The sequence below is a fragment of the Megalobrama amblycephala genome, linkage group LG9 (assembly GCF_018812025.1).
Source record: "Megalobrama amblycephala isolate DHTTF-2021 linkage group LG9, ASM1881202v1, whole genome shotgun sequence".
NCBI classification, from domain to species: Eukaryota; Metazoa; Chordata; class Actinopteri; order Cypriniformes; family Xenocyprididae; genus Megalobrama; species Megalobrama amblycephala.
In genome coordinates, this window is record NC_063052.1 from 2,976,414 (window position 1) to 3,004,376 (window position 27,963).

Consider the following 27,963-nt stretch of genomic DNA (forward strand, 5'->3'; position numbering starts at 1 on the left):
TGAATGTTTACATTTGGTTATGAATGAGTTTGATAGTGCTCAGTGGCTAACAGCTAACATTACACACTGTTGGAGAGATCATTTATAAAGAATGAAGTTGTGTTTATGAATTATACAGACTGCAAGTGTTTAAAAATGAAAATAGCGACAGCTCAGTAAGAAAGCTCAGTAAGAAACGATGGTAACTTTAACCACATTTAACAGTACATTAGCTAACGAAACATGTAGAAAAGACAATTTACAAATATCACTAAAAATATCATGATATCATGGATCATGTCAGTTATTATTGCTCCATCTGCCATTTTTCGCTGTTGTTATTGCTTGCTTACCTAGTCTGTTGATTCGGCTGTGCACATCCAGACGTTAATACTGGCTGCCCTTGTCTAATGCCTTTCATAATGTTGGGAACATGGGCTGGCATATGCAAATATTTGGGGCGTACACCCCGACTGTAATGTAACAGTCGGTGTTATGTTGAGATTTGCCTATTCTTCGGAGGTCTTTTAAACAAATGAGATTTATATAAGGAGGAGGAAACAATGGAGTTTGAGACTCACCGTATGTCTTTTCCATGTACTGAACTCTTGTTATTTAACTATGCCGAGGTAAATTCAATTTCTGAATCAAGGGCACCTTTAACTAATATCAACAAATGGATCAACCTTAAACTTCGTGATAAAATGAATAAAAATGAACAAAATTGAGTAACTTATCCAACACTGTTAGCAAATATGTTTTATTTTACATGGACGGAGAAGATGAAGTGGTTAGAATTGCTGTGCAACTTGATCCACATAGGAGTTGGATGTCCATCAACTGAACTCGTGTCATCACCGCATCAGGCGTTTCCAGCATAGACAGCTTTGTTTCAGTATAATAAGCCGACCTAGTTTTGTTTGCATAAATCTTGCCAGACTGAGCTGTTTTTGTTTTGAAAACATTTTGGTTTGAGACCAGCTGCTTACCAGAGCAAGTTTTCTGTCCCTGAACCACCTTTTCTGAGGTAAGAATTGCAAAACGTTTCCTGATTGGAATTTTCCCTTTTCCACCAACAGAGTGGCTTGAAAGAAGTCTGACATCAGCTCTTTTAAACAGTTGTCAAGTGTGAAAACACTTTCTACATTGAAGTATTAAAGTAAATTAATTGTAGCTATATGATCAACAAATCAATCAATCATGATAGAAAACAATTTGATTCTCTGCTTAATCTTGGCTGGGAAATAGGCAGCAATCGGATTTATGGCTATAAAAACATAAAATGAGCGTACAATTCATCTAATCAGTAACACATCCTTTGGCTTTTCTAAAGTTGCTGTTGGTGGTACGAGAACAGGAAAAGAACATAGTAAAGTCAACAGCAATGAGCCATGAGACAGGAAGTCAACAGGACACAAGAGGAGTGAGAAAGGAAATCTGGAGCGAAAGAGACGTCAAAGGTGTCACAATGGCGCCTGAGTCTGTGTTGATGTGGGGGGTTTAGACAAATAATCCCTGGAAGGAAGTCACCAGATAAGATAAAACTGAAAAAAACAACAACAACAACAACAAAAAAACAGCGTATACGGTCAAATATCAAAATAGTCTGTTTTATTCTCAATGTAATAAAGTTATAAACATGTCAGGCAGTGGTTTCACACTTCTTCATACTGCATATGCATTAATATCAGATCTTTTCTCTCCCAAACATTTAAATACAGTACATTTAATTAAAATGTTTCATCTCATTTCTGGCCTACTGAAATCCATTCATTTCATCCGTAAGAACATGTAAAGCGATTTCTATGACCACTGGTTTTGCAACAAACCTACAACATCTTTAAAAAAAAAAGAGGTCTCTCCCAGGCCATGAAGAGCAGTTAAAACAAAAACAGGTTCAAGTACAGTACTTCAACAGAATGGCACAGAAGAGATGTCCAGAGATTTGGTATGTCAGTTACACAAGCCTTGAATAATTTCTGCCACAAGCTTGAACTTCATAGATTCAATGATGCTACATAAAAAGTCAAATTAACAAGTCTGCGCATTTATATGAATGCATCGATCAAACTGGACAACAATTATACACAATTTTCATCTATAATGATGTCAGGGACTAATAAAACTTGGACAAATGGAATTTAAACACTCAGATTGGTCTTTCAAAGGCTGAATCTCACGAAACATGTGAAGAAACATCTGGATATTGAGTTATTTTTTCTTCATATAATACAGTAATACTGAATATTACAAAAAATAAAACTTTAAAAATCATTACGGTAATGATAAATTGGGGGAAAATAATGTCCAAAAAAAATGAATGGTCCCAAAAACAGGCTTCATTTTTCTTCTGTATATATGCAAATATAAAAATATTTTCTTCTTTTGATTTTGGGGTGAGATGCGAGTTATCGTGAGATTCTCCCAAAAGACACTGTGGTAAGATAAAATATAAGACCCCTTGTATGCCGTTTGCATTGATGTTGAAACCAACAGAAAGGTCAGTATGTTCAAATAATAATAATAATATTAAAAAAATCGGATCATTTTTCTCCATATCAGAATGAGCGATTCTGCATAGGAGCTGTTTGCAGCATAACTCCACTATTTTCTCTGAGGGAAGATTGTTGCATGATTGCTGCGCAAATACAATGCACCACCTTTTGTGCTGTTCCCAGCATGCCTGGAAGTTCCTCCATGACAAAACAGCAGTTATTTTATACTCACTTCTTAGCGTTAAGCTTTTCTCTACTTTTTACACCCTGCCTCTGTTTTCTTTGGTTTGAGAGGGCGTTTCTCTCCTCCTGTACTTGTAATAATAGTTGTGAGTTTTCTCTTTCTCGTCTTTTGTGGTCTAAACTTCATCCTCCTCAGCTCCAGCTGGTGTCATATTTAGTCCAGCCCTCAGGGGGAGCCAGATAAATTCTTCGTCCACGGGATATAAAGCTGACTACGCCCCTGTAACCGGCACGGGGAACCCCTGACTTCAAGTCGTCCATAACTCCCAAGTTGCGGGCCAACACTTTAAAGCTGTCTCTGCTGGAGTACTGAACGCGAAAAGGCCCAGAGCCTTTCAGGCTTCCACCTTGCTGTAGTTCCTCCACTTTCACCAAGGGGGCACTATACACTTCCTTTTCAAAGGTTTCATCGTACTTCTCCCTGACCAAGTAGGACAAGTCCAGTTTAGTGAAAGGCACAAATTCAGCATTGAGTTTTATGTAGCGCAGATACTGGTCAAAAAATTGACCCAAACTGACGCCTTTCCGGCCAAAGGTTATAGTCCTTGAGATCTCGGGACGAATGCACGAGCGGTCCTTCCGCTGCTCTGGGTGCCGCATCCAGTCGTCCCAGAATGCCTTGGGCCACTTAGGCTCTAACTCAGCCCAGACTTCCTTCAAAAGCATCCATCCAAGTCCAGGAAAGAAATCTGTTCGGTAAAGGAGGTCAGCCTTGCCTGGGTCGACCAGCCCATCCCGTCCATTATCGTTCCAGGCGGAAATGCACCACAGAGTTGGATCCGATCTTAATATGGGGTAGAGTGCACGGAAATACTCAAAAAAGTCTGGGGCCACCTACAAGATGAAATGAAAGCAGTTTTAAGACATTAAGAGCTGATGATGAACAAGACACTATTTCTAAATTATCTGGACAGAAATGGCTAGTTCACTCAAGGTCCTGGCAGTCTAGATGCGTTCAAAGGTGGTTAGGTGAACATGTGTTCAGCCAGCTGGCTGTTTTATAACAATGTAAAAAAATGTGTTTGGGCCTCAGGGAATCTCAATGGTGCTTAACTATGATGCTCAGTAGAGCTTTAGAGTTAATCCACTGACCAGTTAAATGTGCTAATCAAATAAGTACTATTATAAGTATTATAACTGAAAAATATTTGTCCACCAAATCAAAGTCATGTGGCGACCAACAAATCTGGTGCAACCAGCATGCAGAAAAAAAGTAAATATTATATCATAGAGAGGACCCTGCAGAACCTCATGACTGCGTATTAAAGACAGTTATATACTCTGTGATTTTTTTAATGACAAGGCATTTTTAGTGCTGGTTGTAAAATGTCATGTGTAATTCCCCCAGATTTTTTTTTTTGAAATTATTATAAAACCATATAAAAACAACATGAATACAAAGAGTACACTCCTAAAAACTATATTTCTGAAAGATTTGTCCATGCCATATTGATGGACAAGTGTTATTTGTCATCAGTGATGGGAATAACGGCGTTATAAATATAAACGGCGTTACTTTTTACAGTAACAAGTAATCAAACAAATTACTTTTTTTACTGACAATAAAATGGCGCATTACTATAATTGAGCTCACTGATGCGTTTTTTGTCCGAGGCTCTCTCTCAGCAATAGGACCTGCAAAGTTTTTTCTCTGATGCGTGTTGGGATGGGACACGTAAGCTAGCTGATGAAGATTGGTGTGTGACTAGAGATGATAGACCTGCAAAGTGTTTTGTACAGGTTAGTCATACACAAATACAATTTTAAATAATGATAATAATGTACGATGCTCTGTATGTGTGTGTGTGTGTGTGTGTGTGTGTGTGTGTCAGATGATGCGAGTGGAGCGCGAGCTCAAACCAGAATACCCTTTGTGACATGCTGGATCGAAAATGTGTGAAATAAATTTTTTTCTAGTCGACTAGTAGTTGTTCATTTAAGCCATTAGTTAACTAATCACATTTATATTAATTTAATTTCTTAAATACTGGAGAGAATAAACCATAATAATGAGCGTTTACATAATATAGGCTATAGCGCATGCATAAAGCTTGCCATAATGTCATGATTATATTTGCTTCTTATTTATTAAATCCAGGGAAATGGTTGATGAAACATTGATTAAAATGAAGATACAATTTTTACAAAATGAAATTCACTTTAAAGAAAGGCTTTCTAAAAAAAAAACCAAAACTTAATGAAGTGGTCAAAATCATGTCCGACCCACTCCATGTCACCCGATATATTGCGCATCTTATGATGTATCCTAGCTTACTCATGCTGTTCACTTTTCATAATCAAATAGATGAATTTAAAAAACAGCATAGGCCTATTTAAACAAATATGAAACTATGTTTTCTTTAATGGCCACCGACACGTATACAGTACAGAGAAATGTCATGTCGTGAGCAAATCATGTCACAAGTCGGATCAAGCAGAATTTATTTTTAGACTTATATTTAATATTGGGGGCATCCAAGTTATTTTACATGTTTGAAAGGGAAAAAAAGAAACGCAAAAGTTACTTTCCCTGGTAATTAGTTACTTTTATAATGATGTAACTCAGTTACTATTTGTGATAAGTAACTAGTAACTAACTATAATTACTTTTTTAAAGTAACATGCCCAACACTGTTTGTCATTGACTCAGACATTTGAAGGTAACTCCATTTCCTCTTGAATTTGAAGGTTTACCATTTCAACAAAAAAAAAATGTAAATTCAGCACTGCCATGACTGCCATCAAAGCCATCACAGGACAAAGTAAAGAGTAAAGAGAAAAAAAAAGAAAAAAAAAACATGTTTGCCTGAATAGCAAAGTTAAACAAGGACCTTGATCCTTTCCTTTAGAGAAATCATGACAACAGAACTGGAGCTTTACTGCTGTCCTATTAATGGGTTTTTTGGGTGCATATTAGACTTTGTAATCAGTTCACCTGCGAGAATTTCAAAGGAAAGGGTTCAGAAATGTGCAAATGAAAATATTCCCTCTGAGAGAGAGACAAGCTCTTATCAAAAATCCTCTCCATGAATTATAAAAGAGGAAAAATGTGACTTCCTTTCAGATGTGGTACGCTCATTAAGCAGATCTGGCTAACCTATAATGCTGCTCAGATGCATGATGTATATGACAAAACTGAGTACTAATCATAAATGAAAACATATTCATGATCTTACCTCCAGGTCATCCTCCACAATGACCACTGTGGAGTAAGCAAAGACATTGAACACTTGGTTCAGTGCCCAACGGTAGTGCCTGGCGATCTTGTAGTAACCCTGGAACTTCCTGTGATCAGGTCGCACCGGAATATCCGCAAGATCCGGTTGGCTAATGTGGGTTATCTGACTGCCATAGGAGCCAATCACCCTTGCCGTATCTGCATGGCCACAGTCCTGGCTGACAATAATCGGGTAAAGCTCAGCAGAGGGACGGTACTGTATCAATTTATCCAAACTCCTCTTCACTGTTACTCTGTCACAGGCAATGACAAGAATTGGGATAATGATTTGAGGGCTTGGCTTAGTAAGGCCTACTTCATTTTCCACCATTTTCTTGTTCTCTTGGTCTAGTTTCTGCTCCTTCGTGACCAGCTGATGTGGCGTAACCATTATTGTCTGTGTATTTTTTGTAACAGTTTTTGTATCATCTACAATTTTATGACTTCGAGGAACTGCAGGAATCTGCTGAGGTTTTTTAGGCTCCTCAATGTTCTTCTCATCTTTTGTGTCCTCAGATTCTCTCTTTCCCAATTCTTTCCGCTGTTCCCATAGTTCCCTGTGACTCTGTATCTGTTTGAGGAGTTTCTTCTGAGTCTCCAGTTCTGATTCTACTTCTTCGGCCAATCTGATCACTTCGCCGGCCAATCCGTTAGCTCCACCCACTTGTGCTTTTCCGGCTCCCCATTCCTCACCAGCCCCTGGTTCAGCTCCGCCTCCCTCACCAAGTCGGCCAATGGGAGGCCTCCCCCATAAGAAGAGGAGGAGCAAGGCGTTCCAGGCGACAAACAGAAACGCTCCACACAAAATAAGAGATCCTTTTTTGCGAACCATGGCCCAGTGACACCACACAAGGGACCGAAGTGAGGAAAACGCTATAAATAGAGGGAAAAAAAGATATAAATTTAAAGATAATGATGAAACCAAAACTAAATAAAGGTACAGAACAGATAAGGCCTGTTTAATTCCTTATGATGCACATCTTTTTGTATTTACATGTATTTACCGATTTTGATCAAATAATAGCAAGAATAAAGAAAATCTACTTAGTATTGTACACAATATTCAGAAAAAATTTGTTGAAAATTTGGGATATAGGTTAATTCTCTAATTTGAACACTATTTATTTGAAGTATTATTTTACTAAGATATATTTAGTTTTGGTAATTATTTGTATTTTTTTATGTTATATACACTTACTGGCCACTTTATTAGGTACACCTGCTCAACTGCTTGTTAACACAAATATCTAATCAGCCAATCACATGGCAGCAACTCAATGCATTTATTCATGTAGACATGGTCAAGATGAACTGCTGAAGTTCAAACTGAGCATCAGAATGGAAAGAAATGTGATTTAAGTGACTCTGAACGTGGCATGGTTGTTGGTGCCAGACGGGCTGGTCTGGGTATTTCAGAAACTGCTGATCTGCTAGGATTTTCAAGCACAACCATCTCTAGGGTTTACAGAGAATGGTCTGAAATAGAGAAAATATCCAGTGAGCAGCAGTTCTGTGGCTGAAAATGCCTTGTTGATGCCAGGGGTCAGAGGAGAATGGCCAGACTGGTTGGAGCTGATAGAAAGGCAACAGTAACTCAAGTAACCACTCGTTACAACCGAGGTCTCTGAAGGAGCATCTCTGAATGCACAACATGTCAAACCTTGAAACAGATTGGCTACAGCAGCAGAAGAACACACCGGTGCCACTCTGTCTCTCTGTCAGCTAAGAACAGGAAACTGAGGCTACAATTTGCACAGGCTCACCAAAATTGAACAATAGAAGATTGGAAAAACGTTGCCTGGTCTGATGAGTCTCGAATTCTGTTGCGACATTCAGATAGTAGGGTAAGAATTTGGCATAAACAGCATGAAAGCATGGATCCATCCTGCCTTGTATCAACAGTTCAGGCTTCTGGTGGTTGTGTAATAGCGTGGGGGATATTTCCTTGGCACACTTTTTTGCCTTTTAGTACCAACTGAGCACCCTATAAATGCCTACCTGAGTATTGTTGCTGACCATGTCCATTCCTTTATGACCACAGTGTACACATCTTCTGATTGCTACTTCAAGCAGGATAACACACCATGCCACAAAGCTCAAATCATCTCAAACTGGTATCCTGAACATGACAATGAGTTCACTATACTCAAATGGCCTCCACAGTCACCAGATCTCAATCCAATAAAGACCTTTGGGAGATTTGCATCATAAATGTGCAGCCGACAAATCTGCAGCGACTGCGTGTTGCTATCATGTCAATATAGACCAAAATCTCTAAGGAATGTTTCCAGAACATTGTTGAAACTATGCCACAAAGAATTAAGGAGAGCTTGATTTAAAAATATATCATAAATAATACAATAATTTGATATAAGAGATATATTTAAAATTATATTAATTAATAACAATAATAATTATTGTTATTAAATTATAAAATGTATATATTTTTACAGACTTTACAGTGTCAGTGTTAACTCTAAGGCAAGTAACGTATATGCAAGAATTTCTGTCATTTGAAAAACTGCTCACTGCAGTTGTGATGAATTGAAGCCAGTTACCCACAAGTCAACCACAATCTCGTGATGGCTCCAACTACATTTATCACTGCATGTCTTGTCTTTACATCATGTCAAAGTGGTGTTTGGATGGGAAATATTGGGCCATGTAAAGAAGTTTATCGCAGTATGATTACCCTTAAATATCTTTCATTCACTAACAGTCTCGCCTATATTTCATCTGTACAACAGCTGCCTTCATCTCGAACACAAATTAGAGTATTTCATTCACCCTTCTCCACAGGAGGGCTTTAGGAAGTACAAACTTCCCAGCATGCTTTGAAAACTATGCAAACCCAGCTCTTGGCAGGCTGAGGGCACTCCAGAGTAATTAAAACTGACAGTTTGATCAGACTGCCGTGCGCCATCATTGCGAGAGAGCACTCCGTAATTATCATGACAGTCAATGATTTTTTTCAGTCGAGTGAACTGAACCAAAAATCACCACTAAGATACCACGTTAAACCATCCTGCTGTGCTTCTCAGAGAAATTTTGGATCCCAATTAGCTGATGCGTTTCATGACCCCACATGTCTTTGGGCAGCAGGGGCATGCTACTAACAAGGGCTAGCCTATTTTTTCTAAGTCGGCCAGACCAACATAATTTGTATACCAGAAAGGAATTTCCTTCTAAATGAGGCCTACAATTCCCGAGAGTGAAATTCAGAAAGATTCGGTCTACATGATGTAAGTTTCATTACAGTGCCAACAAGTGTGGTTACCATTGTGTCGTGATCTACGAACAGAAGTCTGTCATTGGCAAAAGAAGAGTCTCAGCGCGCTGCCAGCCAGGCAGAACTGAACATCCGTCCACCCTAAAACAGAAACGTGGCATTGCCCAATGGTTCCTGTGTGGATTTACGAGGTCATAAATTTTCTTTGAGTAAGCACTTTTTCATTAGACTCAAAACCCATGGCACTCATGAAGGGTAGCAAAAATTATGCAGGCACTATCTGAGTAAGAAAAACAACATCACCCAGGTGGACTCCAGCACTGGATACTGAAATTGAGAAAGACAGAGTGACAGTATTGATCCCTGAGAGGGAAATACACGTGCAAAGGTCACATGGAGTCTAATAATCGAATTACTAATTTTTATTTCTACTAGTGGACACCTAGTAGTTTTTTCACGAGCCGATACTTTTTTTGAAAAAAAAAAGTCTCTTATGCTCACCAAGGCTGCATTTATTTGATCCAAATTTTTAAATAACATAAAAATAACTAATTTATTTTAAAATATAATTTATGATGGCAAAGCTGAATTTTCAGCAGTCTTCAGTGTCACATGATCCTTCAGAAATCAGTCTAATATGATGATTTAAAGCGGAACTCAGTAAGATTTGCGAAGCTCCCCCTACAGGTTCCTTCAGTGAATCACACTGTCGTAAATACTCCAAGCGCAGCTCTGGACTACAATGACTACAACGCTCACCAGCGCAGTAGTTTTGCAAATACAGTACAAGAAATCTCGATGGAGGTGGTTAATTTTCGAAATTGTCTTATAAAGTCATAATATATACATTATTTTTGAATTACCGTAAAGCATTTTGTCACTCTCGCGTGAACGTGAACATGAGGCGAGATTGTGTCGGGTCGGTGTAGCTCAACTTGCAAGTGCTGTTTTCTGGCGTAGACGTGCCAGAGGGGGTTAGTGCACGCCTCTAACACACCAATACAAGTCAATTAACCATCGTAAGGACTTAGAAAACTATTTATGAAGGTAAAAAAAGTTAATTAGTTCTGCTTTAATGCTCAAGAAATATTTCTTTTTATTATCAATGTCAAAAACAGTTGTGCTGCTTAATATTTTTGCCGAAACAGTGATACATTTCTTTATGATTCTTTGATGAACAGAAAGTTCAAACAGTATTTATTTGAAATAGAAATATTTTGCAACAATGCAAGGGTATTTTCAGACCTGTAGATCATTTGCTTTGTTCCAAAGCAGGGATTAAAATTATTACAACGTTTCAATTTCTTCTTGGTTCGGTTTGCTTTCACAAGGCAACATTTATAATTGGACCAAAATCACTACATTTTGTGTATGGTTTTTATATTACTTTTTCATTTTGAGCATGAATCAAGGCTTCGTCGAGACAACATTCTTACCTTGTAGGTGTGCTTTGACTTTGCTCACGATTCATTTTCAAAGGCATTATCAAAAACAAACACTGCTGTTTTTCACGCAATGTATGTAATTACCCATTATACATTGTGATACAGTCTGGTTTGCTGGTCTGTTGGGTCGGATTGATTTCTCACCACAAGCGAACAGCTCCAGAGTTCGTTTTCCAGTGGGCTAGCACAACCACGACGTTTGGGCAAACTCGGACTGATTGTTTTGGTGCAGATTTGAGTGCAATTGCAGTTTTAATATGTCTAAACAACCAAACAAATGGAGAACATGCAACAAATGCTCCAAACGAGCCAGGTGTGAAAATACCCTAAAACACTTTACTGTCACTTTTGCTCAATTTAATGTATCCTTGCTGAACAAAAGTATCACTTTCTTTTAAAAAAAGATCTCACTGACCCCAAATTTCTGAAGGGTAGTGTACATGCACAGAGATATAATAATATTTAACAATAGGATATTAGATGTACACACAATTGCATAAATTAGCATTCATATAATCTCTAAAATTAGGGTTAGTTCACCCAAAAATTAGCTCACCCTCATGTCGTTCTACACCCGTAAGACCTTCGTTCATCTTCGGAACACATATTGCATAGACAGCAATGACACTTCCTCTCTCAAGATCCATAAAGGTACTAAAAACATATTTAAATCAGTTCATGTGTGTATGCTGGTTCTACCTTAATATTATAAAGTGATGAGAAAATTTATTGTGCGCCAAAAAAAAAAAAAAAAAAACCCTGACTTTTTAACAATATCTAGTGATGGCCGATTTCATAACACTGCTTCTTGAAGCTTCGAAGCTTTACGAATCAAATCAGTGGATCGGATGCCAAAGTCACGTGATTTCAGCAGTTTAATACGTGATCCGAATCACTGATTCGACTCAAAAGATTCATAATGCTCTGAAGCAGTGTTTTGAAATCGGCCATCACTAGATATTGTTAAAAAGTTGTTTTTTGGGGGGGTTTTTTGGCGCACAAAAAATATTCTCGTCACTTTATAATATTAAGATAGAACCACTGTACTCACATGAACTGATTTAAATATGTTTTTAGTACCTTTATGGATCTTGAGAGAGGAAGTACCATTGCTGTCTATGCAGGCCTCACTGAGCCATCTGATTTAATCAAAAATATCTTAATTTGTGTTCTGAAGATGAAGGTCTTACGGGTGTAGAACGACATGAGAGTGAGTAATTAATGACATTATTTTCATTTTTGGGTGAACTAACCCTTTAAATCTGATCATCATATAAAGTGATCGTGTCTCTTCAAAAGACTTGGATTAAATAAAGTGATTCATATGATTTATTTTACAATCACTTTATAATCATTTTGTACAGTCAGAGTAATAGCCTTTGAATGGATGGACAGAAATCTATCAGATTTCATTAAAATATCTTCATTCATTGTCAAAGATGAACGAAAGTCTTATGCGTTTGGAATGACAGAGTGAGTAAAAGATGACAGATAACAATCTGCATCTGAAGCTCTGAAGCACTGAAGCAAAATCTTTCCACAGGAAACCTACAACTAAAAACGACCTGCTTTCCTTTCTGACATTAGTCAGATACTGTTCAGCTAGTGAAATAAACTGTTCAATGACAAAGTCCATTCATTGTTTGTGACAGACACTGAGCCGCACACAAAAGTCAATACGGGGTCATAAGACTGCTCGTCATTCTATGCAGTCCACACATGTAACACTGTGAACATCGATTCAAACATTGATTAAAATGCATTTCCATTTCATATACCACCAGTCCTAAAGGGTTAAACGACACTACGAAACAGCTTAAGAGTTACAATGTGACAACGGACATCAAAAGACAACCTAATAAAGTGCTTTGCGCAGGAAAGGTGTCTGCTGTGCCATTAATAACCTCAGTAATCTTCTGGAAGCAAGCAAGTAACTAATCTCCACTTAACCCTGTTAGTAAAGATGTCTAAGGCTAACTTATCTGTACTCACTCACAAAACTACAATCAGCAGGACAGATGGAACCATTTAGGCCTTGATAGGTTTGAAACTCGCCTCATCATGCCTTTTCCTGAGGAATAAACAAGATAGAAACACAACCAGTTCCCTGTTGCGCCTGCACACATGCTTTAAGTGTAAAGTTTCATCAAAAACACCTGGAATCAGATGTGTCCACTAAACAAGACTTTAACTGGAAAAAGACATACATACAAGCCTGTACATACAACGATTTCTAGAGAAAGAACGTTCCGAATGAGTAAAAGAGTAAAACGTTATATATACAAAAAGCAAGAGACGCCCAGACGTCATGAAGACAGTCCAAGAACAAATCAGCCACAAAGTAAAACAAGAAGCACAAAAGATGGTTATTTTGTAATGGATCATGTGGAACAGATAAGAGGTATTGTTAAGCATTACCTGGACACAGAGCAGACTATGTTTCCACGTCTCTCCCCCAACTATTCACAAGGAGCTGATCAGCAAGAAACAGATGAGCGAAAGGGGAGGGGAACTGAAAGGAAAGGGGAGGGAAGTACTGTACCCATGTAAAGAGCCAACACTGCCAGTTAACGCCCCAAAGAACTTTTAACACCCTCCTTCACTCGCATTTACACATGTGACACCCTGAAAGGTTCATTCACTCGCTTATAAAGATGGAATTTCAGCTCTGAACATGTTTAGAAATGTTGGGTTAAACTTGAGAATAAGATGTAGAATTACAATTAGATTTTCCTACTAAAATGCACAACGGAAACCATAATTATTGTTAAAGTATTGCAACAGTTTCGGTTACTGAAATAAAATGGTGGGAACTTGACCTTAGCCAACACTGAAAAATGACAGGAATATTTTCGTAACCTTAAACTGTTTGTAGGTGATCTCATATTCATTTATTATTATTATACAGATGAATACAGTCAGTTCTGGTTAGTGTTATTTTAGTATAATTTACTATTATAGTATTTAACATTTTGAATTTGCTTTTATTTTTATTTTCAGTTTTAATTTTACTTTAGGATTTGGTATTTTGTTATGTGCGTTGCCATTTTTGTTAAATATTTCAATTTAGCTTTAAGTTCAGTCATTTTAGTACTTCAAATTAAACTTATTTCAGTTCATTGCAAAGGCAACATTTTTATTTTTTCCATGTTTTTTTTTTTTTTTTTTAAAGTTCAAGATTTTCATCTAATATTTACATTTTAATTCAGCTTCTTTTCAAAGAACACAAACGGTTATTAAAGGATTAGTCCACTTTTAAATAAACATTTCCTGATAATTTACTCACCCCCATGTCATCCAAGATGTTCATGTCTTTCTGTCTTCAGTTGAAAAGAAATTAAGGTTTTTGATGAAAACATTCCAGCATTATTCTCCTTATAGTGGACTTCAATGGCCTCCAAACGGTTGAAGGTCAAAATTACAGTTTCAGTGCAGCTTCAAAGGGCTTTAAACGATTCCAAACAAGGAATAAGGGTCTTATATAGCAAAATGATCAGTCATTTTTGAAAAAAATACAACTGTATATGCTTTATACTTTATTTCAACTTATAAATATATGTAAGTTGAATAGGAAAGGCAGAGGACATACAGCGTAAGCGTTTTGAAAAATGCGGAAATGGGAAGTACGTTCAAGGCGATATTTTGTGTTTATAAAGCATATACAGTTGTATTTTTTTTTGAAAATGACCAATTGTTTCGCTAGATAAGACCCTTATTCCTTGTCTGGTGTCGTTTAAAGCCCTTTGAAGCTGCACTGAAACTCTAATTTTGATTTTCAACCGTCTGGAGGCCATTGAAGTCCACTATACGGAGAATAATCCTGGAATGTTTTCATCAAAAACCTTCATTTCTTTTCGACTGACGAAAGAAAGACATGAACATCTTGGATTACATGGGGGTGAGTAAATTATCAGGAAAAGTTTATTTAAAAGTGGACTAATCCTTTAATAGTTTTAGTTAACAATAATAGCGCTGATCCTGGTCCTTGAATTTGATTGGTCGAGGCGCCGAGCTCTGATAAAATATTTATATATATATATATATATATATATTATTTATATATATTTATTATTATTAGACTTCTGTTTTACATGTTATTTGCATACTGTATTGTATATTACATTTTATATATATATATATATATATATATATATATATATATATATATATTTATTATCCATAATAGGGACAACTAACTACAACTCGCATGATTTTTTTTTTTTTTTTTAACAAAGCGCATAAGAAACAAAGAATTACGCGACATGAACACAACTTCTCATGTGTTTGTCTGAGGGGTGAAAGTAAGTAGTGTAAGATGACGTGGCATCATTGTTTAACTTGTACATGTTTGACCGGTGAAGTGAGTGAGTCCCACAGCTGAGGTCTGTCATCACAAACTCTAGCAGAAGGTCCAGAACACACAGTACTGACTGGACACGATGTTAAAGGTTCAACTGGACCGACTTCCCCTTTTAATCCTCAGAAAAAGATCATCTACTGCACTAAACCTGCCTGAAGCTACAACTCATGCCAGAATACGAGGGTCATCTTGAGAAGTATGTATTCACAGATGCATTCTGGTCTTTAACATAAACAGTTTCGCATTCACACTGGGAAAATCAAAGAGGTTTTTAATATAACAGTGGCTAACACTTATATATACACACCACAAACCACGACCGCTCTCACCTTTCATCATCTCTGAACAGGATGGGGTTAAACAGCGGTATGGCCGTGACCGAGGAGATGGAGACCGTCAGAATAAAAGCTTCACTTTTCACTCTTCATCATCATCATCATCATCCTCATCGGTCGCCTTCACGCGGCGCTGCTGTCAATATTCGGCTTTCTCCATTCCTGCAGCTGTCGCCCATTTCCCTCTCTACCCGAGTGTGTGTGCGCTCTGTCCCGCTCTGTGTTTTACATCCGGTAAGGTCTGCAGCAATCTAAGCTGGCGAGGTGAAGACGTGCGGTTTCGGACTCTTGTTTAAACGTCCGTCTTTGCAGTTATGCACTGATGGAGAGCTACATTTGACGCCGCCGCTCTGTGTGTGTACAGTCAAAGCGATTCTCCACTTCCGGATTGACTCATTAAGTAGGACCCGCCCCCCTCGCGCTTCCCTCCCCTTCGCCATTTCCCTAGCAACAAGATGCCTTAGCAACCGTCGCGAGGTGGTGATGGGCACATGAATGATTGTTATATCTGCAATAAATTCATAAATAGTGAATCTCAAGAAAACAAAAATGTCCGGGTTATTATCAACCAATATCAAAAGTTAAAGAAATAAATGTATATTTAGTATATTTATTTTAGCCTATTTTGGGGATTTGTTTTACATAGTAACATTATTATTATGACAATCAAGAACATGTAATGCAAAAAAAAAAGTCCATTAGTGTATCATTATTATTATTATTTTTTAAATAGACCATAAGTTAACCCTAGTACTAGGTTTGAAATCTCAATCAGGGGTCAAATTGACCCTTATTGGATTCAATACAATTTCCAAAAATCACACATGAAAAACAACAACAACAACAACAAAACCTGATAAAATAGCAACAAGGTTGCATGGTCTTTTCTTACGTATTGTGACATGGTATACTGAGTGAAAGGCTTCTCAAACAAGAAAAAATGTAGGGCAGCACTTGATTTTGCCCATAGGAAATAGATTGGATCGTTGGATTGTTGTTGTTTGCTATTGCTTTGATCTCATGTGAGTGACAGTTTGACCTCACACCAGAAACGCATTATTAAAATGGCATATGAATTTAAAAAAGTAACAATGTGCACAGATAAATCATTTATAATACTGCAATATTCCATAAAAAACAAGAATTGTCATTTTTGATACTTCTCACACATTACAAAAACAAAAAAAAAACATGCTTGAGAACATATGAATATATTATAAACAGTATTGCAACAATTTTTTTAAACATTTGAATGTAATATTTTATACAGTAGAAGTGTGGGAAAGCTTTTCTTTGCTTTCCTGAAGCTCAAAACTGTAGAGTGCGCACTAGCAATGCCAAGATTATGGTTCGAATTCCAGTAAACACAAAAAAAGAAACCCGCAAACACCATAATCATAATATAAATTTTGTATGTACAGACATACCACAAAATATCATAGTATCAGCAGTTTGCCGGTATTTTCCATTATGCTAAATGAGAAAAGGTCATAAAATTTCAAGCAAAACATCAGAATTAGTTCACTTCAGAATTAAAATTTCCTGATAATTTACTCACCCCCATGTCATCCAAGATGTTTATGTCTTTGTTTCTTCAGTCGAAATATAATTATGGTTTTTGAGGAATACATTCCAGGATTTCTCTCCATATAGTGGACTTCAACAGTTACCAACGGGTTTAAGGTCCAAACTGCAGCTTCAAAGGGCTCTACATGATCCCAGCCGAGGAATAAGGGTCTTATCTAGTGAAACAATCAGTCATTTTCTTAAAAAAAAAAAAAGTATATACACTTTTTAACCACAAATGCTCATCTTGCACTCGCTCTGCGATGTGCCACGCATTACGTAATCATGTTGGAAAGGTTTATTAGGTGTATTAGGTGGAAGTACCACGGTAGGGTGAAAATCTCATTTCCTCCTCCAACTTCAAAATTGTCTGACATCGTTGTTTCACCTTTTTTTGTAAATGCCGTTTGACTTAGTCTTTGCACGTTTGATTTGTAATGTTTCGCTTCTGCCTACATCATGCATGACCTTTTCAACATGATTACGTAATGTGTGGCACATCGCAGAGCAGTGCAAGATGAGCATTTGTGGTTAAAAAGTATACAATTTATTTTTTTTTTTTTAGAAAATGAATTTCGAATGTTTTGGTAGACAAGACCCTTATTCCACAGCTGAAGCTGCACTGAAACTGAAATTTGGACATTCAACCCGTTGGTAACTGTTAAAGTCCACTATATGGAGAAAAATCCTGGAATGTTTTCCTCAAAAACCTTAATTTCTTTTCAACTGAAGAAAGATATAAACATCTTGGATGACATGGGAGTGAGTAAATTATCAGGAAATTTGAATTCGAAATCCTTTAAAGGCAGTGCAACAAATTCTTCCATGCTTCACTGCTGGAAAGGGTTCAAATATGCAAAAAATGCTTGAAAACTGAAGAATCTGCAGGACCTGAATGATTTTTCTGAAGAACAGAGCTCAGTTTAACTGCTCAGGACAAACAAGTGACTCATGAACAACCATCATAAAAACAAAAAACAGTCGTAGATCATCAGGTAACCACACACAGTATTGAGAATCAATGGTTCACATACTTTTGAATGGGGCCATTTTAATAAATTTAGATATTGTTTTGTCTTGTGAACTAAATATAAACATCTTTTATGTAAAATAACTTACTCAGGACAGTACTAAATAAAAAATAACATGCATTTTGTATGATCTCTCTTATTAAAATTATTCACATTTTCACAGATTCTGCAAGTGGTTCACTTTTTTCTTGCAACTGTATCATATATATATATATATATATATATATATATATATATATATATATATATATATATATATATATATATATATATATATATATATATATATATATATATATATATATATATATATGCCCTTTGTCTGAATAGTGTATATGGCTTTGTCACTTTTTCTAAACTTTCTATCTAAATGCACAAAATTTGAGTTCTGAGTTTTAGAGGTCTTCAAATGAGATGTTGCTGGCCAGGTCTGCATGTGTATGACTTTTCCTCTTTTGGTTAAGAGCACTTGCTCACTGTTACTCCAGACATTATAATGACTCATTGCTCATATTTCATTCATAGCACAATGAAAAAACACATTACTGTTCAGAAGACCCTTGACCGTATTATCATGACTCCATCGATGAAGAAACAAACATGGTAGATTAGAAGGAATCATGGAATTGAGGACAACACACAGTATGACCTAGATGAGAATGCAACTGATGGGGAAGATATGAATGATGAAGAAGAGCTCCCTGCTGAGATACTTTCATCCAGAGATTAGGCAACAATGACACAAATAATAATGAGGACACCTACTGCATACACACAGAACTGTCTTGTTTTGACACGTGCTTGTGTTTGATAAGGTTAGTGTGTTGCATAACAAAGATAATGTAATTGATATAAATGTAGCAACATTAGGATGGTGTAATAAAAAATATGTAACCAAACTGATATTTTCACAATCATTTTAACTCTGGTATTTATAAATACAGGTTGAGATGAATGTTAGTGGTTACATTTTGAATGGGAACAGTATAGTCGTAATACTATATCTTTTATAATAATAGTAGCCTAGGCCTAATAGTAGTAGTAGTACTGGGTGATAAACAATATCATATGGAGATTGCAATGAAATTTACGTCGATAGTCATAAGCTCTTGCAATTTTTACTCGATATGGATTAATCACACAGCAGAAATAAACATGACAACAGCCAGTCAGTACATGTTCCTAATAAGTGATTTCTGCGTGTATCTGTGTGAATAAATGGTGAGGTTTCATCTGATACACAAACTCACAAACATGACACTCAGTGTTTTCAGCATCTGCCGTCTCAATATATGAGGTCTGAACACATTAACTTCATCTCCAGAGCTGCTTTGAGAATCACTTTACAAGCTTTTCACCGTTTCATTTGAGAAATACCATTAAATACACACTGAAACAAACTAAAACAGAAAGATCTTCACAATTTAACTTCTAAAACAAACTTCACAGTTTAACTTTAATAAATATATCACTACTGTATACTAAAATGTAGGCTACTTCTCAAATAATAATAATAATAATAATAATATTTCTAAGGAATATCATACAAACAAGATATTTTTTTCATCCATGTTTTAAATTTATACAGTTCTGTTGTGCAGCAACTTATTTGTCAAAAAAAACTATTAATTTACAACAAAAATTATGTTTTCATTTGAATGCATTTTTATGCATTTGAGTGCAAAATGGATTTCATGGGGCCCTAAATTATAGCTACTCTGTAGAGTTTAATTGTGAACAAACAAGTTTACATGAATTCTCAAGGTCTAACATGTGGAAAGCATTTCCTTCTCCATTAATGGTAAATGAATATCATGATAAATATCGACATGGCATAAAATGGAAAAAAATATTGTGATAATATATTTGGCCATATTAGCCCTAAGTAGTAGTAGTAATACATACACATACCTTTTATAATAATATTAATAATAATATTAATAATAATAATAATAATAATATGCATAATATTATATACATATTTATAAAACATTTAGTTCCTGTCCTTGATTCTGATTGGTTACGATAAAACACGGCTATGACCGCTTCACCCAACGGTTCTGTGTATCACTACACAACACCCTTAGCAACTTAAACTGTTTGTTCTCAATATTGTTCATTGAAGCTTACTGTATTATGTAGAAGAGTATGGTGAGAAAGAGATCGAGTGAGCGAGTTTATTACCTGCATTCAGATTTAGCATTTTCCTTCAGGTCAGTCCTATGTTCATAATAAAAAATCTGTTTAAATGTCTGATGTATTATCTTGTCCTTTTAACAGTTAAGGGGTTTTCCCATGACTGACAGCGCTAGTCAAAGCATTTCAGCTGAGCCTTGTTTCGTGTTCACAACAATTCAGTCTTTAAAGTCTTCGCTACTGACTGACACACTCATAAAGAGTCTTTGGGGCCAATTAAACAGAATGTCTTTGCGTCTAAAAACGTGAGATGCATCGCTCAGGAATGAGAAACCCTTTTTTAAAAGTCTTATGCATTTCACAAAATTTGATATGATGCAAACAAGGTACACCAAAGCAAAATGATTCATCAAATGTGTTATTTGGTAAATAATTTATTTTACATTTATTTTACATCCAAACCAACATAATAAATATGCACCAGCCATATTTTTTGTTGTTGAATAAAGCAGTGACTCATTGTCTATTTCAAGGCATCTTTATCAGATTTACTAAAAGAAAAAAAGTATTCTTTCCATCTGGTTATTGGATGGCTTTAGTATTTGGATCAATGTGTCCATTAGACTTCTTTCCTTATTTCTTCCAAAGCCAAAAGTTGGTCCTCAATGTTCTTCAGCTCCTGCTCCATAGCTGTGATCTGGTTATTTTAGAACACAATAAATGTATGCAAGCTCCTGCAGCTGTATATATTATTCAATTGACAAGAATGTAGCTTTCTCATGGGATATACCGAATGAAGCACATGCAGTGCATGCATAAACATTTCAAAGCACATAAATACATGTGGATAATCTCATATGGAACTTTAGTACCACAAAATGAATTTGATGAATGAATTTCAGTGGAATTGCAAGAGTGTATGAAAACAGTGTGCATTGAGGCTGGCGAATAAGCCTCATGCATTTCAAGTAACATGGAAATTTGGTTTTCAAATTTCATGTATAGGTGGTTGAATCTCACAAAAAGAAGTCCATGTCATATTTAACCTCAGTATCCAAAGAAAAAAGTTTGAAAAGAATTACAAATGAAGCCTTTTTTCCATTTATTTTTGCATTGTGAGATTTCTGTCATGACAATTAAATTGTTTGCATCACAATAATGACAAAATAATGTCACAATGCAAAAAAGAAAAGGTCCTACAATAGTCTTCATATTGTAATATGACCTGTACAGATTTTATGAGGTAAAGCTTCCCATTATCCTCTGTACTCACCTTATTCTCCGTCTCTTGTCTGACTTTATCAGGTACTTTTTCTGTGTAGTTGGGCACGTAGGTCCGAGCGAGGGCTTGCTTAAGTTTGGAAGCCAGCTTTTCTTTGCGCTGAGAGAGAATAGCTCTCTGTTTGTCAGCATTAATACCATTCTAATTGTTGACACAGAGAGAGAATGAGACATCAGCAGTGTGTATATATAGAAGCATCCTTACTTTAGAAAGGAAACTCTTACTCTGCATTACCTGAACACTCAGATGCAAGCGGATGGAATGATCCACCACCCCTACAGCACTGGTTTTAGGTGGAGGGGAGTCAGTGATTCCTCCCTCTGGACAGTGCAGATGAAGTGCAGAGATTCGGCCCAGCGTGCAGATAGCAGATCTGAAGTGCAGAAGAGTCTTAGCCTGATCTTGTCCACAAACTGCCCACACTAGAAGACACAATTATTATCACATTATCACATGATGAAAGATTTAATCTACTATATACATTCACTCACCGGCCACTTTATTAGGTATACTTGTTAAATTGCTTGTTAACGCGAATATCTAATCAGCCGATCACATGGCAGCAACTTAAAAGGGTTAGTTCACCCAAAAATGAAAATTCTGTCATTTATTACTTACCCTCATGCCGTTCCACATCCGTAAGACCTTTGTTAATCTTCGGAACGCAAATTAAGATATTTTTGTTGAAATCTGATAGCTCCGTGAGGCCTGCATAGGGAGCAATGACATTTCCTCTCTCAAGATCCATAAAGGTACTAAAAACATATTTAAATCAGTTCATGTGAGTACAGTGGTTCAATATTAATATTATTAAAAAAAAACAAAAAAAAAACGAATATATAGTGATGGCCGATTTCAAAACACTGCTTCAGGAAGCTTCGGAGCATAATGAATCAGCGTGTCGAATAAGTGGTTCGGAGCGCCAAAGTCACGTGATTTCAGCAGTTTGTCTGTTTGACACGCGATCCGAATCATGATTCGACACAGAGGAATCATAACGCTCTGAATCTTCCTGAAGCAGTGTTTTGGAATCAGCTATCATTAAATAAGTTGTTGTTTTGTTTTTTTTGGCGCACCAAAAATATTCTCGTTGCTTTATAATTTTAATATTGAACCACTGTACTCACATGAACTGATTTAAATATGTTTTTAGTACATTAATGGATCTTGAGAGAGGAAATGTCATTGCTGGCTATGGAGGCCTCACTGAGCCATCGGATTTCAACAAAAATATCTTAATTTGTGTTCTGGAATGATGACTTACGGTTGTGGAACGGCATGAGGGTGAGTAATAAATTACATTATTTTCATTTTTGGGTGAACTAACCCTTTAATGCATTTAGGCATGTAGATATGGTCAAGACAATCTTCTGAAGTTCAAACTGAGCATCAGAATGTGGAAGAAAGTTGATTTAAGTGACTTAAGTGAACGTGGCATGGTTGTTGGTGCCAGACGCGCTGGTCTGAGAATTTCAGAAACTACTAGGATTTTCAAGCACAACCATCTCTATGATTTACAGAGAATGGTCTGAAAAAGAGAAAATATCCAGTGAGCAGCGGTTCTGTGGGTAAAAATGCCTTGTTGATGCCAGAGGTCAGGGGAGAATGGCCAGACTGGTTCAAGCTAATAGAAAGGCAACAGTAACTCAAATAATCACTCATTACAACTGAGGTCTGCAGAAGAACATCTCTGAACGCACAACACATTGAACCTGTAACCAGATTGGCTACAGCAGCAGAAAACCACACCAGGTGCCACTCCTGTCAGCTAAGAACAGGAAACTGAGGCTACAATTCACACAAGCTCAACACAATTGGACAATAGAAGACTGAAAAAACATTTCCTGGTCTGATGAGTCTCAATTTCTGCTGCGACATTCAGATGGTAGGGTCAGAATTTGGCATAAACAGCATGAAAGCATGGATCCATCCTGCCTTGTATCAACGGTTCAGGCTGCTGGTGGTGTAATGGTGTGGATCCCCCATTTTCTTGGCACACTTTGGGCCCCTTAGTACCAATTGAGCATTGCTTAAACGTCACAGCCTACCTGAGTATTGTCACACAGTGTGCCCATGGCTACTTCCAGCAGAATATTACACAATGTCACAAAGCTCAAATCATCTTAAACTGGTTTCTTGAACATGACAATGAGTTCACTATCCTCAAGTGACCTCAACAGTCACTAGATCACATGAATACCTGCCTTAGCAAACACAGCAACACAAAACCAAAATATTAGTGTTAAGTCAGAAAAACTTAAGATTTTCTCACAGTCAGGTCTTTCCTTTGTCATCTGGCATTGAGCCCTCAGTAACCTCGCCACTCTGACAACTTCCTGTACCAAAGAGAAGTCTGCTTCCTCCTTAGGAAAATACCAGTGCTCCTGTGAAAGAGGAGATTGAAAAGAGTTTGTTTGTGACAAAAGGAGAACTGCATAATGTTATCATGCAGGGAGCAGCTGTAGTGTTTGTGTGTTTCTGACTGGCTCACCAGCTGTGAGGTCTTTGGGTAGGGCTGCACACACAGGCTGGTAGAGGTCCTGTTAGAGTCACCGTAAGGCAGGAGTCTCTGCCACATCTCCTCTGTGAGGAACGGCATAAAGGGCGAGAGCAGAGCGAGAGAGATGGACACGCTGTGATACAACACAGACGTGGCCACCTGCCTTTCTCTAACTCTCTGTTCCTCGCTATCAGAGCCTTCACATTTCAACACCGGCTTGATACTTTCCTGAAGGAGTCAGAGAGGAACAGAAAAGCCAGTTTAGGGAGGAAACTCATCAATCAATGACTGGAAGATCCATCAAATCATGACAGCACTGCAGTGCAGATCATACTCACCAGGTAGACATCACACAGACTGTGGAGCCAGAAAGAGTGCAGTGCAGATGTGACCGTGTGGAGCTCGAAGCTCTCGAAACCCCGTTCACACTGCTGAACAGTGCTGTACAGACGTGAACATATCCACCTGTCCATGCTGGATAAAGGATAGGTCTGAGAGACAAATTGAGAAAAACATTAAAATCAATATTAGTCTGCATGTTATGAGTTTTTCAATGCAGATACTTAAGAAAAACAAATTGATTAATGGCCAATATACAGATTCAGTCAAACATTTGACAAATATTGCATCTGGCTGAATTTACAGTACTGTTCAAAATTTTGGGGTTTGTAACATTTTTTTTCCTGTGTGATTTTAAATGGGACCTATAATGCCCCTTTTACAAGATGTAATATAAATCTCTGGTATCCCCAGAATGTGTCTGTGAAGTTTCAGCTCAAAATACCCCACAGATCATTTATTATATCTTGTTAAATTTGCCCCTATTTGGGTGTGAGCAAAAACACGCTGTTTGTGTGTATGTCCCTTTAAATGCAAATGAGCTGCTGCTCCCAGCCCCCTATACAAAAGAGGGCGGAGCTTTAACAGCTCTTGCTTCGGTTGCTCAACAACAACTAAGCTGGAGAATCTCACACAGTCAAAATGATGATTGTCAGTCTTACGTTGTTCAAATCGGAGTCAGACACTGATGGAGAGAATTTACAACTTAAAGAATGCATCTGGACATTTCTGAACGGTTAGTGGATACATTTATGTAGTTGCTGTGGAGTTGATTCAACTCATTGACTAGCATGTGCTGTCATGTTAATCTTTTGTGCAAATCCAGCGTTGAATTGACCCTCGTTTGTGAAGCAGACCGGCGTAAAATGACGGCATGGTAACAACACTCTACTACAACAACTCTTCCTCTTCTCTAAAGCAGCACAACATGGCTTCACACCCTTTGTTGCATGTTCCCGGGGGCAGGGTTTATGTAAATTTTAGGGTTTGTGATGTCACCAACCCAGGAAGAAGCTTGTTGTAGTCTCTACCAGCTGTTTGCTGTAGTCCTTAAAAGGCGATTTCTGTAAAAGAAAATATCTCTCTTTGCATTGAACTTTGAGTGTCATAAGTTTGCAGATGTTGTTTATGCTCTAACAGCAACATTACACACTAACTAAAGTTAAAAAAGTGAAAGGACCCCTTTAATTTTCCAACCTTTTGTGGGTTCCTTTTTAACCCAGAGCTGTGTAGCCAAAAATGACCCAAATTGGGTTGTTTTTAACCCACCATTTTTTAGAGTGTATTGTAAATTGAAAATTACAGAAATAAACTACATGTATTTTTTTTTACAGTAAATGACAAAGTGAAGTAATTTCACATTATTACCATAGAATTACAGTATAATAATGGCGTCTCTGCTGCCAGAATTTTACTGTAAAATAAAAAACTGTAAAATACTGTATTTCATTTTTACAGTAATATGCTGTAAAGTAATTTCACAGTATTAATACTATCCTTCAGAAATCATTCTAATATGCTGATTTGGTGATCAAGAAACATTTTTTATTATTTTCAATGTTGAAAACAGTTGTGCTGCTTAATATTTTTCTGGATTTTTCTGGATTTTTTGATGAATAAATAGTTCAAAAGAACAGCATTTATTTGAAATAGAAATTATAAATGTCTTTAGTGTCACTTTTGATTAATTTAATGCATCCTAACTGAATACAATTATTAATTTCTTAAAAAATAAAATTTTACTGACCCCAAACTTTTGAACAGCAAATAAGGCATTCACAAAATTAATCAATTATTTCACTTAATATTTTCTCAAAATTTCCTCAAAAATATCTGAAAGCAAAATGAGCACTATTACAGACTGCCAGTAGATTTTTGGTAACACTTCAGTATAGGGAACACATAAAACTATTAACTACGACTTTTCCCTCAATAAACTCCTAATTTAGCTGTTTAATTTAGGTATTGGAAAGGATTAAGAATGTAGAATAAGGTCATGCAGAATAAGGCATTAATATGTGCTTAATAAGTACTAATAAATAGCCAATATTCTAGTAATATGCATGCTAATAAGCAACCAGTTAAAAAACCCTAAAATAAAGTGTTACCAGATTTCTTTAACTGCCACAAGCACACTGTGGATGAAACACAGTTATCAAATGATAATCTCAGTGAAGAACTGCGACTTCATCCTTCAAATTGATTTTCTGCCATTTGCTTCTACAAGTCATTTTGCACTGGCACTGTTCTTCTTCCTTTATGATTTAGTCTCATTAAACCATGAAATAGCATAGTGGAGGTTCAGTACAAAATACAGCACAAGATAAAGCATCTTTTTTATTAGAACCTAGATGCACAACGGAAGGAAGATCATTAAATCACGCTGGCATCATGCAGATACGCTCTCAACCACCCAGTGAGCTGGATCCGTCTGAGATTTGACAGGTTGTTTTATTGATTTAATGAAGAGATATTTGCTGTCGTACCTCTGCTAACGATGTTGGTAAACTTGCATCATGCAACGTGGTGAGGGTGAAGCGCACCGCCTGCCACATCTTATTACAGAAATGTCTACAGCTCAGCACATGAGACACAGACAGGCTGATGTCCTCTCCTGAGACAGGATTTGAACAAAGCGGAGGGAGTGAAGAACTCTGGGCATGTGTGATCGTACGGTTTGATTACAAGACTCTGTAATGAGGGCAACTTACCCTGGGCTTTATAAGAGCAGAGTGCAAACCTCAAAGCGTCTGTCCCGCACTCTGGAATCCCTTTAGGGAAATCTTTTTTCTGTAGAAAGGACACAGGAAACGAGGTGAACCTGCTCAGTTGGGAACGACTGGATCACTGGAATAGAGAGAGCCTTGTACTGACCTGTGCTTCCATGGCAACAACGCTTTCTCTCGGATCCAAATTTCCTTCTCTGACTTTCTCTTGAAGTCTCTACAAAGATCAAACCAGAATGTGACTGACAAGAAAAAATTAAGTTGTCATTACAAAGTGGTGATTAGAACATTAGCTGTTTCAAAAATTAAGATTTCAGCTGAGCTTTCAAAATGAGTGGAGTCAGTTCTGCCCTGAGGCCTGGTTAAAGACATCTGACTGATAGCTGTTCACTGCCAGCTGTACAAAGTCTTACTATATTCATTAATAAGTTTGAATTATTACTTTTATTAATATATATTTAGTGTTCTTAGGAACTAAAAAATACAGGTGTAAAAAGGGCATTGAAAGTTTTTAAACTCAGTGTAATGCTATGAAACTACACTAATGTATAAGAAAATCTGCCAAGACATTTTTCCTAAATATATTCCAGTGTTATTTTAGTATTATTTATTTACTAAAAGCTAGTTTTGAATTAACTGAAAATATAAAAATAAAAGCTTTCACTTTCAACTTAGTTTTAGTAATTATATTATGTTTATGTATTTTTAAAGGTGCCCTCGAATGAAAAATTGAATTTATCTTGGCATAGTTAAATAACAAGAGTTCAGTACATGGAAATGACATACAGTGAGTCTCAAACGCCATTGTTTCCTCCTTCTTATATAAATCCATTTGTTTAAAAGACCTCCGAAGAACAGGCGAATCTCAACATAACACCGACTGTTACGTAACAGTCGGGGTGTACGCCCCCAATATTTGCATATGCCAGCCCATGATCAAGCCATTAGACAAGGGCAGAACGTCTGAATATGCACAGCTGAATCATCAGACTAGGTAAGCAAGCAAGAACAATGGCGAAAAATGGCAGATGGAGCAATAATAACTGTCATGATCCATGATAACATGATATTTTTAGTGAT

General features: G+C 36.9%; 2 protein-coding genes across 3 annotated transcripts in view; both read right to left on the reverse strand.

Moving 5' to 3' along the window:
* Nucleotides 1-1,573: 1,573 nt before the first annotated feature.
* On the reverse strand, nucleotides 1,574-15,528 carry mgat1b (alpha-1,3-mannosyl-glycoprotein 2-beta-N-acetylglucosaminyltransferase b). Of its 2 annotated transcripts, none has more exons than XM_048201202.1 (3): nucleotides 15,298-15,528; nucleotides 5,894-6,807; nucleotides 1,574-3,551 (listed from the first exon to the last, which is right to left on the reverse strand). In XM_048201202.1, exons 1-3 carry the CDS (start codon nucleotides 15,305-15,307, stop codon nucleotides 2,850-2,852), a joined length of 1,626 nt encoding a protein of 541 aa, XP_048057159.1. In that variant the 5' UTR covers nucleotides 15,308-15,528; the 3' UTR covers nucleotides 1,574-2,849. The 2 variants fall into 2 exon arrangements, with proteins under 2 accessions (XP_048057159.1, XP_048057161.1); XM_048201204.1 differs by lacking the exon at nucleotides 15,298-15,528 and adding an exon at nucleotides 13,027-13,134.
* A 4,922-nt stretch (nucleotides 15,529-20,450) lies between these two features.
* The window catches only part of vars2 (valyl-tRNA synthetase 2, mitochondrial), a 28,465-nt gene continuing 20,952 nt past the window's right edge, over nucleotides 20,451-27,963 (reverse strand). Inside the window, exons 22-30 of the mRNA XM_048201205.1 lie at nucleotides 27,032-27,100; nucleotides 26,869-26,947; nucleotides 26,644-26,771; nucleotides 24,157-24,309; nucleotides 23,810-24,046; nucleotides 23,591-23,702; nucleotides 21,553-21,740; nucleotides 21,310-21,459; nucleotides 20,451-20,733 (exon numbers count right to left, since the gene is read on the reverse strand). Of these exons, the coding sequence (XP_048057162.1) occupies nucleotides 20,656-20,733; nucleotides 21,310-21,459; nucleotides 21,553-21,740; nucleotides 23,591-23,702; nucleotides 23,810-24,046; nucleotides 24,157-24,309; nucleotides 26,644-26,771; nucleotides 26,869-26,947; nucleotides 27,032-27,100 (1,194 nt within the window). The 3' untranslated portion in view covers nucleotides 20,451-20,655. The remainder of the gene's footprint in view (nucleotides 20,734-21,309; nucleotides 21,460-21,552; nucleotides 21,741-23,590; nucleotides 23,703-23,809; nucleotides 24,047-24,156; nucleotides 24,310-26,643; nucleotides 26,772-26,868; nucleotides 26,948-27,031; nucleotides 27,101-27,963) is intronic.